A 17,203-nucleotide genomic window follows, 5' to 3' on the forward strand; every position below is an offset into this window, starting at 1 on the left:
ATCAAGTATTGTTCACATCAGGTGGAGTGAAAATGTCTCTGCCTTAATATGGAAGGATCAGTTTGGAAAAGATGAGAGATAAATCACTTTCATTATAAACTCAGATCTTCCTGGAGCAGCGAGAGAGCATGCAAATCATTCTTGGTCCTGCTGTTGTGAGCTAATATATACCAGTCATGAGATGAATTTAAGTTATTTAAGACATGAATTTGACCTTGACCTTCAATTCCACAGCAAAAGGTACTTGGTAAAGCCTCCATGTGGGTATTGGCAGTAAAGCACAGTATTCTTATACAGATTCATTATATAAGATAAAAATTTGGAAACTCAAAATGTTACTGATAAAGTTCATTTGAAAGACAGCTTGTAACATTCCTTTATAGGACTGAAATAGCAACTGAAATTCCATTGCATCATTTTCCATCATAACTATTTTCATATTGTTGTTTCTGGATTGAATTCCATATCTATATCTGGTTTTGCTTCTTTAAGAGAAACAATCTCCTGGTTTAGAATATGTGTTGAAGTAACAAGGGCTCTCAGTTTCACAGCTCAGCTACTAATGGACCATGGATCAGACATTCAGAAGTGCCTGAATGATTAAGAGTCTAAATGAAGCTGAAAGCCACTGACATTCTGACTTCTGTGTACTTGAAGAGGCTGTCCTAATGTTCAAACAGTGCTCTAATGTTTTAATAGTAATAATAGCATTTTTTATAAAGATCCTCCAAATAAAAAATTCTTTAAAACTGCAAATTATTTTGTACTTGAAATACAGTATATGAGTCATTGGAACTTCAATGTGTTTCAGAAGAAATGTCTCCAGGTTTACGTGTGGAACTCTGACTATATATATTTATATTTAAGTGCTATTTTTAAGTCTTTATGCTTCTCCAGCACAGCATTCCTGCAGTAAACTGTCATTGCACAGTCAAACCCTGTTTGATTTATTTAATATAAAATGTAAATTACTCACTTTCCCATTCTCAGACCAGCTATTAATATGACTTGGACAGCTCCCTCAGTTTGCTCTATTTATCACCCTGTCCAGACTTTCCAGAGCACATTTTCCAAACACCCCCTGGTGTGAAGTGACCCTTCTGCACACGTTTTTTGTTTTCCCCTGCAGTGGACTGCCTGGACCCGACGTGCTCCAACCACGGGGTGTGTGTGAACGGGGAGTGCCTGTGCAGCCCGGGCTGGGGCGGCGCGAGCTGCGAGCTGCCGCGCGCGCAGTGCCCCGAGCAGTGCAGCGGCCACGGTTCCTACCTGCCCGACACGGGGCTCTGCACCTGTGACCCCAACTGGATGGGCCCCGACTGCTCCGTTGGTAAGATCTCACTCTGGCACCGCCAATTGCACAGGAACAGCAGGGAGGCAGTACTGCAGAAAGAGCAAAGAGGGCTTTATTCGAGAGAACCGCGCGGTTTTTATAGAGTGATGCAATGCATTCTATTTGATTGGCTAGTTAACAAAAACACCTTCCTCATACACCCTCCTTGAGAAGAACAGAAAGACAAAGTAGAAAAACACCACCTGCAGATTGTTTATACTTAACAAGTTACCACATCCTTACAACTCCCTAAAATTTCTCACAAGCTGCTGTGAGAAACGCTTGCCGTTCCTCTCTCTCTGTCCCATGGCCATTTCCTCTCCCTCTGTCCCTTGGCCGTTCCTCTCTCTCTCTGTCCCTTGGCCGTTCCTCTCTCTCTGTCCCTTGGCCATTTCCTCTCCCTCTGTCTCTTGGCCATTTCTCTCTCTCTGTCCCATGGCCATTTCCTCTCCCTCTGTCCCATGGCCATTTCCTCTCCCTCTGTCCCTTGGCCGTTCCTCTCTCTCTCTGTCCCTTGGCCATTCCTCTCTCTCTGTCCCTTGGCATCCACAGTAAGACAGAGGTTTTTTCCCCTAATTTTGCAATCATGTTGCTGTTTTGTTCAAAGGTTAATACCTATGGTGAGTTTGAAATGCAGTAATAATCGAGAAAGTTGTCTTTGTTACATGATTGGGCTTGTTTCATTTTGTTGGGAAAAACTGTGAATGTACTTCTATATATATTTTCATGACATTCTTAATTTGGTTAGGCGTTTGTGTTTTGTTCTAACACTGATTCTCTTTTAGACTGAAAAAGTTACATAAGTGTACTTCTGTTTCCCGGCTGTAAATGAAAATGTCCCAATGTTTCTATTTCTGGGGAAAAGAATACAGGGAATTTTGCTTTTACATTTTCCGTTGAACCTTGAGATGGTACTGTAGGTCAAAACCAAGTGTCTCAAAACACTAGAGACAAATGGAGACAAATATTTACATTTTTCACAGTAATTCAGTTATTTCCTAAGGTTAATCAGCTGGAATACCCTACCAGTGACATGAATATCAAGATGTGTTTTCTGCTTTATGGATAGGCAGTCAGAAAAATTCAAGAATGAGAGTTTTGCTGCCACTTTCTTTGGTGATGCATAGGGCAAAAGACCCTTCTGCTTATCTGAAACTTCAGCTGGCAGAGAGCAGTAGAATTTTTGGAGTGAGACACCAGATAACTGACCATGTTAGTAATATGAATACAAAATCTCTCCTTGGAAAGTGACTTTTACCCATCATTCTAAATGACCCTGAATTGCTGCCATTCTCTGCCAAATGAATTTTAGGTGAGTTTCAGTCTCAATTCTTAGCAAATCAATATCTGTCAAAATCACTCAAGGTCCAGGTTTGAGTAGGGCAGAGCCACCTGCTCACCTCCTTTGCTGTTGGGGACAGCACCTCTGACATGTTTGTGTCTGCGTGGAGGATGCAGCTCTGCAGCTCTGTGCAGTGCACATTAGCAGGTTTTTTTAAACTGATGCCTTGGAGTGCCTACCTAGAACAGAGGCTAGACAAGGTTAAGAGAATGAAGTGGGTATTTATTAATATTAAAGACCTTCTGTAGAGGCACCTTGGGCAGTCAAAATCCTCTGAGAGGGACTACACCTAGGATGGACGATCGTCATGAGTTTTTCAGACAATTTTAGGTTAGGTCCATTTACATATCAGGGGTTATAGCTTCAGGTAATAAAGTCATATTCCCTCAGTTTGCTCCCCCCCCAATTCACTTTTGCTTGTACTTTTCATGGCCTGAGGCTCTAGGGTGTCCCTGAGTTTGCAGGCCCAGAGGAATTGTTTCATCTGACCGAAATGTGTAGACAGCAGCTAACACTTTACATGGAGTTTAGAGTTATGTACCAATGCAGTAAAGGATTTGAAAAATATAAAGGCATTTAGATTAAAAAATTTTAAAATAAAAACCTCAGAATCTCTGCTGGTCAGAGTGACTCTGAGATACGTACAAGTCTCTTTTTCCCAGCCCAGCAGTCGAAGGAGGAGTCAGGATTCTTCTGTTCTTGTTCTCAAGGTTGTTTATTATTTCTTATCTATTACATTCTTTCTCCAACCCACTGAGGTCTGTCTGGCAGGTTGGATTGAGGCACACCCCACCCTCAGGGCAGGATTGTCTTTTTATACTAAAAACTACGTGTACATTATTTACCATAACTTCCCAATACCTATCACCTATGTTAGACAGTGAGTTTCTACCTTAAACCAATCCAGAAGTGCCAACATCACCCAGAAGATGGAGGCCAAGAAGAAGAACAGGGTACGCCCAATTTCCTCCATCTTGGGACCCCGAGCCCCCATTCTAAAAACCCAAAATTCTACTTTTCACCCTGTGACAAACTAACTATCATTCTACCTAAACTTTCGTGGCTTGTAAATCCTCATATAAGGTTGGTAATTTTTTCCATGGGTCAAGATCAAAGTCACAGGTGTCTTGGGCTCTGTGCCAAGGTCTCTGAGCCCACTGGCAGGAGCTCGAGCCATCCAGGACAGTCAGAGGAATTTCCTGGGTTCTGACATATAAAGGCATTTATATTAAAAAATATAAAAATCTAAAGGCATTTGAAAAACCTTAAGGTATCAAAGCAACTTTTAATTTAGTTTGCTTTTAAACAAAAATTCAATGCCGGCTTTCATCGGACTGTGAGCAGGCCAGCTTTTGCGTGAGCGTAGTTTCGAGCAGAGGCGCTGCTGTGGTGCTCCCTTGTCCCTGAGGCTGGCTGTGACTGCTGTTCTCTCTCCTAGAAGTGTGCTCGGTGGACTGTGGCACGCACGGCGTGTGCATCGGCGGGGCCTGTCGCTGCGAGGAGGGCTGGACGGGAGCGGGCTGTGACCAGCGTGTGTGCCACCCCCGCTGCACCGAGCACGGGACTTGTAAAGATGGGAAGTGTGAATGCAGAGAGGGCTGGAATGGGGAGCACTGCACCATTGGTAGGCAAACGACAGGCACCGAAACAGGCACATATTGCTTTCTTTTCATAAATCGTAGAGACATAGTTACTGTCGTGGACTGTAATGGGCTGTTCCCTTAGGGACCCAGGTGCTCTCAGGTATCAACCCTGACTCAAAATGTGTCAGGGGAAATGCAGGTGGACTCTTGGAATCATTTCAAATCAGTAACAATGATTTTTATAGATTTTTTTTCTTTTTATAGAGGAAAAAACCATACAAAAACAGCACAACAACAAATTCCACATTAATAAGTAAAGATGGGAAAAATGGTACCATGTGTGATATTAATAAACAGAACGCTTGGTACTATGGATGATATCTTAGTATCATCTGAGCCTGAATGATTTTCAAACCTAACTCTCATTCCTTTGTGTGAATGGCCTCTTTTTTAATTTCCCAGTCTGGCCCATGCGTGCTCTCCTGCTGTTGTACATCTCATGTGAAACAGAGCCCGCAGCAGCACCTGGAGCAGGGGTCAGTGCTGGGGAATGTGTGTTCCTGCTGGTACAGGAGCAGCTCCCTGGCATTGTCCCCTGCTGTGCTGGGACAGTGGCCCTGCTGTTTGCATGGAGACAACGCCAGCCCATGAGCCCCTTCCCTGAGAGCCTGCAGCTCACTGCAGCAGCAGCATCACAATCTCAGCTGGGCTCTGCCAGCCTGGGAAGCTCAAAAAGGTCATCCTTACACAAAGCAATGATGTTCTCTCCTCTCAATTACCATGCTTGAAAATTTACTCGGAAGAGGAATTAATTGTTCCTAAGTTCTTTATTTTGTCTCTACAAGCAGTAAGGCACTCTATTTGGATTGTTTTGAAAGTTTACTCAAAGGAGAAAACTGTTATTTTCTCTGAGCTATAATCAAAAATGGGAAATTCTCAGTGATCACATCACTTCCAAGAAGTCTGAGCAGATTTATCTGGAACAAGAGTATCCCATCTACTGAGACTGTGAGGTTCAGGTGAGTGTGTTTTTCTCCAAAGAATTTTTGGAGAACTAAAGTATACCTTAGAAGAAATCTGATGAGTCCAAATCCAGAGTCATGTTGTTTTCATTATCTTAAGGTAGTGAATTTAAGAAAGAAAAGAGTAGGACACTTGAGATTTTTGTGGCAGTCAGGGACCCTAATGGGACAGTCCTATTACAAGTGGATTGTTATTTCTTTACTTAAACGTATGGTGAGATTCTTGCATCCCTCAAGCTGTTTTTCTTTTTCATTCCCCTCTGATTTCTCTTTGGATATACAAACCATTTCCAACACAGGAGTTGGAAACTAAAAGTATACTCCTATTGGAGACATGAAAAAAAAAAAAAAAAGAAAAATCGATACATATTTTCAGGGCATATCCTTTGATGTTGTGGTGCTGCATGCTTCCTCCACACTGTGCTAATATGATTTAAATCAAAGCTTTTATGACTGAACACTTTGTGACCAGCACAGATGCAGAGTGTTTTTTTCATAATTGCTTTCAGACTTCCATCATATCAACATACCTCTGCTAGATTAATCCAGGCATTTTGTTTTCAAAGTTCTTCCCAGATCTTTACAAAAATGCCTAGTATATAATTTTTTCATTAAATTCTGTAATATTTGCTTATTTCAGAAGTTGATGCTTCGCACAAAATTTGTTTTGCTTTATAATCTCTTAGTAATGTGCCGATGTTTAGAAGTAATTAGTGTATGTAAAGTCTTCATTACTGTGCAGACAAAAAGATGCCTTTTACCAAGATCTCAAAGTAGGCTGAAAACTGCAAGCTGCACTAGTGAACTCTGAAGTGAGATTTTAAACCTAGTTTTCAGAGCTTTGAACTAGCTATCTTCCTTATTACTGATGTGTATAATCAATTCTTTCCAGAGGAAGGGTGATATTTCTAAAGTGATTAAAATATGCGTAAGCTTTTCTTGTTTGGTGTGTATTACACAGATTTCCTTGAAACTTAATGTGGTCCTGCCTGTGGCAAAGATGAGACTTAGTGCAAAAAATTCAGGTATGCCCTTCTAGTTATCTTGGATGAAGTTTGTGCAGTCAGAAGTTGTCTGTTGCATGCAGACAGGGATTCTTGTGACAGGCCTGTATCAGTAAGAATTTTCACATGGTTATGTCCTGAGGCCATTTACAAAAGCACAAAGGCTGATGCCAGGAATGGGATTGAGTTCAGAGGGACTGCTCAGTGTGACCCCACTGGTTCGTGTTACAGGGAGCTGAAACACAGAGTTCAGAGGAAAAGGATGGTAAAAGGGATTTTTGTCAGTATTGGTAAGAAATTTCTAGAAGTTACACTGGAAAATTTGTGCTTAGAGTGAATTGATGCTTTGGTACAATGATGAGTTGCTCAAGATGTTTTAGACATTGGTGTGAAGAAGTAAAGTGCACTTAAATTTTACAGAAACTCGCTGTCAGAGTACTGCCTTTATGGTTTCAGCTGAAAATTTGACACACCATTTAATGTCAGAACTACTGAGGAGTGTCTGCCTAAAAAGATGCCACCAATTAGGCCTTTCTGGAAGGTACTTGAAAACTGCACAGGCTGTTTGTCCTAAGACAGGAAATACAAATCCTGTAGGAGAGGTTATTTACCCTGAATTTCCATTTTTGCTACACCTAGTCTGAAATGAAGTCAGCAGAAAAACTCGCTTTGATTCTAGTGACTTTAGTCCAAGTCCACTTAGAACAAATTGATCTGCGAGGAAGAAAAGGAGATTTCTATATAAAAACCATTTTCTTTTTTTTTTCTTTGTGTTTCTTTACCAGTTTCTTTGTGCTATATTTACATGGTAGTGGAAAGAAATCATCATAGTAACCTACAAGTATCCATGTTCATTCAGGATATTTTATCCTATTTAATATCAAATGAGGCTTTAATAGATGCTTGACAGAATGCATACTCCTTGTCATTTCATTGTTGAGTATCTAAGCTCAAAAGTTTTAATAGAAATACATTTTTTTCTCTGTTTTAACCTGGTTTAAGAAAAGCACTCAGAAAATCCTTGCAGAACAGCAGTGTGAGCTCAGTGTTAGCACAGTGTTTGTGCAAAGCAGCTTATGCCTGTGTGCAATAGAATTATGTGTAAGAATCAATGCAAATAAAAATGCATGCAGGTTCCAAGTTACTCAGATTTTGATAAATCTATATCCAAATAATATAAAAGTGAAAGGAGTCTGGTCTTGCTCAGCTGCTTTTTGAAGCAGAGCAGAACTTCAGTTCACTTTGCTACTTCAGGTAAGAAAAGAAATTGCTTACTGGAGTGGTGATAAAGAAAATTAATCTTTTCTCTGTGCAAAAATAGACCTGTCAGGATATGTTTATTAAGTGATTACTATTCATTGATTGCAATTATGGAGGAAGTTATAACTAAATAATAGAGGGTAATCTAGATGAAAAAAAATATTGGAAAACTAATAACAAAGTGAAAGTAAGGTATAGAAGTTGTTAATCTTGAACCCATTTCATGACAGAAATTTAAGATGGAGGATTCAGCTTTTCCTTAAATCATCTGAATGTTTTTTAAAACATGCTGTTATAAAACAGATCTGTTACTTTCACTGAAAATATTATCTGGATGTTTAAAACTGTTGTTTTTAAATGCTTGCAGAGGATGTTCTGCATATAAACTGTCAAGATAGCATTCCAAGGACAGTGTGATATATATGGAGATCTTATGAAACAGTCAGAAATACCATTTTAAAAGTGTAATTCCATCTGTAATTCATATCCCTAAAGCATGGTGTCTTATTAAGTTATTGGTAAAAATCTCACTGGGAGACTAGTGAAAGCAGGATTTAATCCTAAATATTTACAAGTAAAATTTAAATGTCTGTAAATGGATCTTTTAAGGTGAGCTCTGACCAGAAAGTGATATGTGAAGTTTTCTTTGGGGCTGCCATCATGTTGCCAAGCCTTGCCCTTGTCTGCTCATGTCCTCCATTAGAGGTAGGTTAAGCACTCTTTTTCAGACAGAAAGCGGGAAAAAATTGTACTCAAGGCTATTTGGTAACATGGATACTCTGCTGCAGATTTTGATCCAGAAAATTCTTATCTCTTATGTTCTTTTTCTAAATTATTTTTATGCAAATGAGCTATACCCCTGGTACAGACACTGAAGCTGAGCCTCCACTTGCCTGCCTGCCAAAACACAAGCAGGTGATGAGTCCATCTCTTCAGGCTCTGCTTGGGTTCATTCAGCTTAGAAAAGACCCTTAAGATCATCAAGTCCAGCCACAAACCTGACACTGTTCTGGCCTGGGTAGTGCTTTCTGAAATCCAACTCCAGAGATGGGAATCAGCAATTTCTCCCACTGGGTCCTTGGCCCGAAAACTGTCAAAATTGGCAAACAAGTTCCTCAGTGAAGTAGGGGTTTGGAAATCTGTATTAGCTCTCTATCTTATCTTCTATGTTTTCAAGGCCTTGAATAAAGGAGAAAGATTTGGAAAAAAGCTAGGATTCTGTCACCTACATGTTGGAAAATAACCTAATATTTTCACATGCATAAAAATGTACAGAAAAAAAAGAAAGGACTTTGTATCTAGGATGATTGAGAAGTTTAAGTTATAGTACAGAATATTTATGTTAGGAAAAAACATGTTACCAATAAATGAAAAACTGAAGGAGGTTGTCCAAGAAAATTGTGAATTCCTCATCAATGGAGTTTTTAGGAACCATTTAGACAAACACTTGTCAGGAATAACAGAGGTAATTCATCCTGCCCTGGGGCAGCAGCCTTACCAGAAATCATTGAACTCTATGAGCTCTCTTCCAGTCTTCTTTTAAATGAGCTTAGGAGGAAGCATTCCTTCTAAGGAGTTTATTTTTAATGGCCTACCTGAAGAGCTGTACTGTCATTCCCTTTAAGAATCCAATGCCACTGTTGGAAGTAGAATTGATAATTTATCCAGCCAGGGAGACTGATCTATGTGTTCTGTACTTGCAGAACAATGGGTTGTCAATGTGGTTATTGAGCCACTCTGAAACATCCACACAAACTCACCCCCAGTAGGGAAATACTTTAAACACTCTCCCTTTAAAGGTGAACACTATATGGACCATACTCCAGCTCTGGTTCTAATAAAAAATTGTTTACTAAAAACTTTTCCCCCCTGAGTGCTTTGGGATGACCTTTCCAGCTTTGACACATGTTTATATTTTCTATCAGCTGGATGGAATACCACAAGTAAAGTGTAAAGATTTAGTTCTTTACCTCATCATGGACTCAATAATCAATGGAAACATTAATAATGTGGCACTGTGTTATCTTTGGATATAGCAAGATATTTCTGTCCCCTGATAATGCTCTTTGTGTCAAAGATTTTTTTTCTTCTACTACTGATTTCTCTTGTTGTAATTACAAGGGTAATGATTCAAAGATGAGGCAATTTTCAGGAGAGATGGAAAGTGTGTGGGAGGAGGCAGTGGAAAGCCATCGTATCTGACAAAGAGCAATTTAGAAGGAGCTAGATATATTAGACTTCTCCAATGGATTTCTAACTTAAAATTAATCTGTAACAGTTTATAACCTATCAAGGCATAAAAAACCCTCTAAGAATGATGACAGGAATTTAGATTGCATGCTCTGAGGAGAGAGGAACACTTTTTTTTTTTCATTTTATTTGAAAAATGCATAGAATATTTAGGTCATGACCACTTTTCATTACTGCAGATGTTGAAATATGTTGGTAATATATGTATGATGACATGACCAAAACTGTTGGAGATGTTGGCTGTTCCTGAATGTGCAGTTTCCAGTTTATCACCTGTATCACACAGTTATCCCACTGTTTTATACCTGGAAGCAGATTTCTCCTGATGCATTCTTTGGAGTTTAAGAGTTGCTCCCCCTGTGCCTCCTCAGCAAAGCAGAGGAGCAGCAGGTACCTCATGAGGCAAGCTAAGAGATTCTCAATTATTTCTGTCACTCACTGCACATCATTCACATTTTCACTTCCATCATTCAAAGACAGAGACTCAAAAGGTAGAAATCTTCCTTACAGGGTGGAATTTTGGGAGCATATGTTATGTCATGTTCCATTTTATAATCAAAGCCAAGGAGATGTTCTCGTCACTTGGATAAGTATGTGCTCATCTAGTGCAGCATCTCTGTGCTTCAGTCAAGGTCTGAGTTCCTGGTAAATAAATATCTGGTAAATAAATTTCTTCCTGGGAAGCTGATGCTTCTTATCTTTCTCAGCTGCATTTGCTGTCGAGGTGCTTTGTTGGTTGCCTTTGTCATCTTTTATTTCTGAGTAAAATCTCTTGGCTGTAGAGTCCCCAGATTCCATATTATGTAGATGGTTCTTGCTTGGGATTTCTAGTTTGTAACTTTGCAAATTCCTATGCTGAAAACTGAAATACACCAGCTATTTTTGTGGATCAGAGATGAGTAAACTTTGGAAATAATTTCTGTAGCACTAAGGAATCCAGAACTGCAATATGCATCCACCTAATTTTATCACAGCTGAGCAAGGTAGCTGATTATGAGCTTGGAAAGAAGCATTCTGTGTAGAGATTTATGTATAGTGAGAGTGGTTTGACTTTCAAGGAGTTTAGAAAAAGAATTCCTTTTCATTTACAGAATTTACAGGGGGCAGCTGGGGATCTTTTTTGGCTGAAAGGCAAGCTTATTCATGAGGAAGAACTTTCCTGTTTGCATTCTTTGCTGAGGGCTTCCTGTAAATGATTGAAACATGTCACAGCTCAGTGTCAGAACACTTGAGTAGCTTTTTTCTTTCTCTTTTTACAGGATATTTGCAGAACATGACCTTATTTCTTTCCTTTCTAGCCCAAAAAATTTAATGAGTATGTTTTCAGCTAAACTTCCTGCATTTTGTCTGGTACTTCAAAGGTGCACCCAGAAGATCCTGGTGAATAGTTTCCCTAACTAAAACCACATTTCTTTTTTTTCCTTTTGGAGGGGTTTTTCATGAGTTATATTGATTTTCTAGCCAATTCTTGAACTCTTGAAAGACCACAAAAAGTGAGGGAGGGCAATCAATCAGGGAGCTGATCTAACTTTTGAAAGGGCAGAGCCGATTATGCTGTTCCTAGCAGTATTCTAGGAGCCAGACAATCTTCTCTTCTCCTGCAGATAATATTTTCTGTATTATTTTGTACCCTGTGGTGTCAAGCAGAGCTTCAGCAAGGGAGTGAATTACACAATGTTGCTGGAAACAAAACAACAAAGCCACAGGAATGCTTGTGAGTGGTCAGTGGCACGGATTGTATGGAGACAGAAAGGTAGAGCTGGACCCTGAGAAACAGACATGTATATACATATATATAATATTTATACTTACTAAGAAAGAAATACAAAAGAGAACAATAGCTGTCCATGCTTTTGAGACCTGCTGTTCATATTCCTGTTAAAGATACCTTTTTCTTGATCACTTTTATTCTTGCTTATACATTCTCAAGGTATCATTCCTGTGTCTTCAATATCAGTTTCACATAACCTTTCATGCTTGAAGATGCAAATAAAGTCAAATGTGTTTTGCCTGACTGCTGCAAACTCGGTGGAATGATATTTCAGATGCAAAGCTTTGAAAAGGGTTTTGTTGTTGTTTTTTTTTCAGCTTCTTGCCAATTTAGTATCAAATTAATAGTAGGATGCATTATAAGTTAGAGACTTGTCTTCCGAAGATATTTGATGCTTTTGAAATTCTCTACTCAATATTTTCTTAGTTTAATGTTGTATTAAAAATATTAATGTCAGAAATAAAAAGGAAAAAAAATGGTCTCTGTAGAACCTCTGAGGTGTCAGTTCAGGATTTTGCTGTGTGATCTATTTAGGGCTTCGGGGAAAAATGAAACTATTGAAAGGCTTCTCTTTAAGCTGTCAGCTCTCTCTTGTGCAGTAACTACTCACTGAGGATGAATACACACTGATGCTGAATATTGATACATCCTTCTTTCACTAAAAGCCCTTACTTAGACAGTTTTTTAACAGATCTTAAGGAATGAATATGGGGACTTGTTCAGAGCACAAGTTATGAGGTATCATGAGCCATTCTTATTGAAGAAAGTTTTTACAAAATTTATGTTATCCAGCTCTTTTCTCTTGTTCCTTCTTTCTTTCCAGCCCTGTTCTGACCTGCTTATGAAATGCTCAATAGGATAACGATGCTTCTGGAGATTATTCCTGTGTGTAGCCTCAACCTATTTCATTTTACATATAGCCTTTCTATACATATAAAAAGAAGCAAAGTTTGCTGTCCTACAGAAATCATCATATAATATAATATATCTCGTTTGCCCAAAGAAATTGCAAACGTAATTTGGGTTACTGAAATGTAAGAGCTGAATACAAACTTGAGTATTCTTAAAGGCATTTGGGTCTGATGCTTTAGTCCATTTTCATCTCTTCATGTTGAAAGTGAAAATAATTGGAATAATCCTGAGGTTGCTATTACCTGATTTATAGCTGCCAAGAAATTGTGTCCAACTGAGTAGATTTCTACAATTTCCAGCACATTCTACTGTCGTGTTTTCAGTGAGGTAGTGTTGATTGACATATTACTGTCCATCTCAGGCTGTCAGTTGTCTTCAAAACACATCCATGCTGGGATAGATGGAGACAAAGCAGTGCTGGTGCCTCATTAATCAGCAGTTCAGAGCCAGGCTGCTGAAAGCCAGAGGAAAAGCAGGACATGATATATTGAGGTTGCTGTGTTTGTCATCATCCCCTCTTCATTCACTAACGGGATTAGAGCAGAAAGGATTCATGGCCCAGCTGTTCCCTGAGGATTTTCAACTCTCAGAGCTGACCCTGAGCACTGTACACTTAAATATTTCACTCAAAAAGAGTACCTCTCTTAAACAGTTAAGCAGTTTTCATGGAAAAGTAGCAAGTTTGCTTTCATGAAGGATTTGCTGTGACATGGATCAAAACATTATCCTTAATGAAAATTTAGGCAGGGGAGACATGGCTGTCTGCTTATCCACATAAAGCTTTTCTCCCTCTCACTCTACTACTCTTAAAAGATATTTTTACTCCTGCCTTACTGTGATCAGCCAGCTGTGTGGCCCATGAGTGGTGTCTGACATCTGGGATGGATTTTCTTGTGGTGGCTCTCTGGTTTTTGGGAGCTGTGCTATGAGTCCCTATGAGTCCCAGCTGTTCAAGTGTCAAACAGGCTCTGGGTTCTCTCAAAGATGGTTTGCAAAGCAGCCCCCAAGTCCTGCCCCCCTCACTTGCCTTCCTCTATTCCATAGTCCCTCTTCAAAGGTGTCCTGCATTCTGGAACTAGGGAGCCATCATTTGACAAACAACCATCCAAGTTTATTGCTTTTTTCCTGATCCCACTGTATCTTTAGTTTCTATTTGTAGTTTTTAACAGTCCAGGGCAAAGCAGTTTGATCAAACTCAGCATCAATAGACTGTATCCTGCTTTTAAAACAAGATACCATCAAAATAGCTGCAAGAAAAGGTTTAGAGATTTCTTTTTAAATGTTCAGGCTTGATTAGGGTAGATTGAACTACATGAGCTAATAGTTAATTGTTCATATATTTGAAAAGTATAAACACTCCTAATATTTCAGTATATTTTTACATGAACCCATATGAAGATTAATTTCTTCTCTGTTTAATTATAAAATTTCAGATGAGTATTTTTTTTGGTAGGTGTTGGAAGACTAAAGTTGTTCAAGAGTTTGAAAAATAACTAAGATTCATAATTCATCTGGACCATCTATGTTTTCGTTTTCCTTCAAATAGTTTTTCATAGCATTGAACAACTGAGCTAAAGAACCACGATGCATCAAGGTGCAGTCCCTGTTCTGAAGAGAATTAGTAGGGATAATAACTTTGGTGTCCAAGAAGTAAATATAAGGATGCAATTGTGATTAAAACCATTCTTTTTAATTAAAAACTAAATCAGTTTGTAGTGGAGAATATTACTAGGTTGCTAGGTTGTGATTTTAGGTTAGAAGCAATACTAAGAGGACAATTATCCAAAAGCACAAATTAACAACAACAACAAAAAAATCTGTTTAGGAATAGAATTTTTTTGCCTGGATCATGATGGTTTATTGATTTTGAAAGTGGTGCTGCTTCAAATACTGTGATTTTCCAATTGTTAGGAATCATAAGGCATTGCTGAGTTTCTTGTGGAAGGAGCTCCTCAAGGATAGCACTGAAGCTATTTTTGTAACTTCAGCATGTACAAACACAAACCCCTAAATGTCCCAGAAGATGCTGATTCTCCTAAAAACAGAGACACATTAGTACAGATGAGAGAACTGACTTTTTGTTTAAACCACTGGGAATTCCAGAGAGTAGAAGTGAGTCCCTGCTGTAGCATGCTGCCATCCACCTTTCAGCACAGTTTAGATATAAACTGTTCTGATGCTTTCCATTCCATAAAGCAAGGCAAAATGTGTGTATGCTGGGTTACAGACCACTTATCTCTCAAACTAAGAGGAATTAGCATTATAGCATCCAGTCCTACAGTGGAAGATAGTGTGCTCAGAATGAAGTAGTTCTATTTTAAAAGGGTGTTTCTCTTCCCCTTCCATGTTTTTTCAAATTGCAGAATCCCTTGCATTTGGACCATAAAGGTATTGCTGTAAGCAGAAAGCCATGAATCATTATTTGTTGTTGAAAAGTGAATGCATTTGTTAAAATGTTTGCAGGTTCTGATTAATCCTTACTTTTTTTTTTTTAATAGTTTTATAACAGTGCAGGAAAAGCAGTAGCAATGCGCCTTTTCTTGTTTCAGAAGCAATTGAAAAGATGCTTTAGGCTTAAGACAGAAAATCACTGCATAGAGTTTGTTAGGATTCTGAAATGAAGGTTAACATTGCTCCCATGTGGCACAATTCATCTTTTTATTGGCTTTGGAACAGGGGTAAAACTGCTTTTTTGTTACTGTCTCCCTTGGATCATTATTAATTGATTCTTTATCATGAAACCAATCCATATATATCTTCAGTGTGTCCTGTGAATGTTTGAAACTTTTTTTTCCAAAATAAGTCAGAAATATTGATTTAGAATGGAGAAAGCTTGCCATATTTAGAGAACAGGGCATCAAAGTCAAGGTCACCCTGTTTGTGAAGGCTGAATGGACACTGGCTGATTTTTTGTTGGAATCTTTGGTTGTATATTCCATAACAATTTTGATTGCTTGTATGGTGAGAAAAAATGTGAATTAAGATCCCTCAGACCCACCCTTAATTATAAACAGTACTTCATATACTTAGTCAAAAGTATTAATTAGCAGTGAAATATCACTCAGCAGACTTTTTGGATCCACTGAAATGTCTCTTAAATTTGTTAATATTTCCATTCCACATGAAAGTTTTTGGGTTTTTTTTTTTTTGTAATACAATTAAGACAATGCTTATTACAATCTAATTATATCCCCATTCCTTTTAATATTTCAATCTTCTGTACACAAAAAATATGCTGAGTAAAATCTGTCATCTTTGACCAGTATTTGTGTTTCTAGTTACCATGAAATTCCTAAGATCCTCCTTAACCAATTTAAAAGCTTTTACTGCATTAAAATTTTAAAGTATGAGATGCTTTGTAAAGGGAAATATTTATTCAGCAGAACTGGGAGGATTTAACATGTGTGCCTTCCATTGAAGACTGCATCTATTTACTCAATTTTTGTAGTTACAGTTTCCCCTACTTATTAAGGATTTTTGTCAGAAATTCTGATATTAAACACTGCAGTTTTAAAAATTCCTAGCAAGTTGTATATAATGTTTCTGATTTCTGAAGTGAGCATTCCCATTGATACTAAATGGGAGATTTAATAAAGTTATTTGCAGAATATGTCCCCAGATCTTAATTATTTATTTGCTGTATTTTAATGCTTGAGATAAAAACATAATGAAATGTGAGGAGGGATGTCACTCAAAAGTGAATAAATGACAGTGAAGTGAAAAGGAAAATGTCAGTTCTCATCAGTATTGCTTCTGAATTTTTGTCCTATGACTAAAGAGTATAGGTTTATTAAAGATGAACTTCCACAGGGCTACTGCTACTGATCCCTTACATGAATTAGGTAACTTGAGCCCAGCCTAGGAAATAATTGCAGTTGGTAAGTGTTTTCCTTCATGGTGAGAAGCAGGTGAGCATGCTGGAGAACCAACATACAAGTTTTGGCAGATTTCTACCTTGAGGAGCCCGGCTGTGTCACTAAACTGCAGGAGAGCTTTTCCAGTGAGCGACACTGTTAAAAAGGATTTTTGCAGAAACTTCTGAGTGCTTACAGCAGTTATTAGAGTAAATTGGATATGCACTGTGCCTGATTAAGCATATTCCCACATATGTGTTTACCCTGAAAGCCAGAGCTGTCCCCAGGTTCTCTTTGCTGGGTTGTGATCTGTGTGATCTCAGAGAGTCAGACTGCACCAAACCTTGGGGACCATTCTGGTGTCACCTTGGCAGCTGCTGGTGGCACACCAGTGGAACCTGCTGGAACTGCTCTGCAGCCTGAGCCCAGCAGGACTGTCCTGGTGCTGAGCAGGGGAAAGGGCTGCACTCTGCTCAGGTTCACAGCTCTGAACAAATGGCCATCAGCTAAAGGAAAGCCTGATTAACATGGTTCTAACATGCTCCTTGAAAGGTGGTGGCAGCTGAGCTGTAAACAAGGGACAGTGACACCACACCCCACTGAAATGATGGGAAACAGGCAGAGTGGGGAAACCTAAATTCTGATTTTATTTGAACGCTGAGGATCAATAATGCTGATCTTTAGGGCAGTCTCATACCCTGGTACCATTCCCCTGGAACTTTTCTAAGAAAAGTGATAACCTGGGGAGAAAAATCTCTTTGATATCTGTTTGTTGTGCTTAGAGATACTATGAGCTACTAATATGTTTTCAGCATTGCAAAGAAAGAGTTAATTACACAAAACTTTACATTAATAATGTACAAAATGTAAAG

General features: G+C 38.8%; 1 protein-coding gene across 1 annotated transcript in view; it reads left to right on the plus strand.

Annotated features, from left to right (window-relative positions):
• TENM2 (teneurin transmembrane protein 2) overlaps nt 1-17,203 on the plus strand; it is a 619,525-nt gene that overhangs the window by 537,545 nt on the left and 64,777 nt on the right. The window contains exons 14-15 of the mRNA XM_066560474.1: nt 1,130-1,330; nt 4,114-4,299. Coding sequence (XP_066416571.1) covers nt 1,130-1,330; nt 4,114-4,299 — 387 coding nt within the window. The remainder of the gene's footprint in view (nt 1-1,129; nt 1,331-4,113; nt 4,300-17,203) is intronic.

This window comes from Molothrus aeneus, chromosome 15, assembly GCF_037042795.1.
Source record: "Molothrus aeneus isolate 106 chromosome 15, BPBGC_Maene_1.0, whole genome shotgun sequence".
NCBI classification, from domain to species: Eukaryota; Metazoa; Chordata; class Aves; order Passeriformes; family Icteridae; genus Molothrus; species Molothrus aeneus.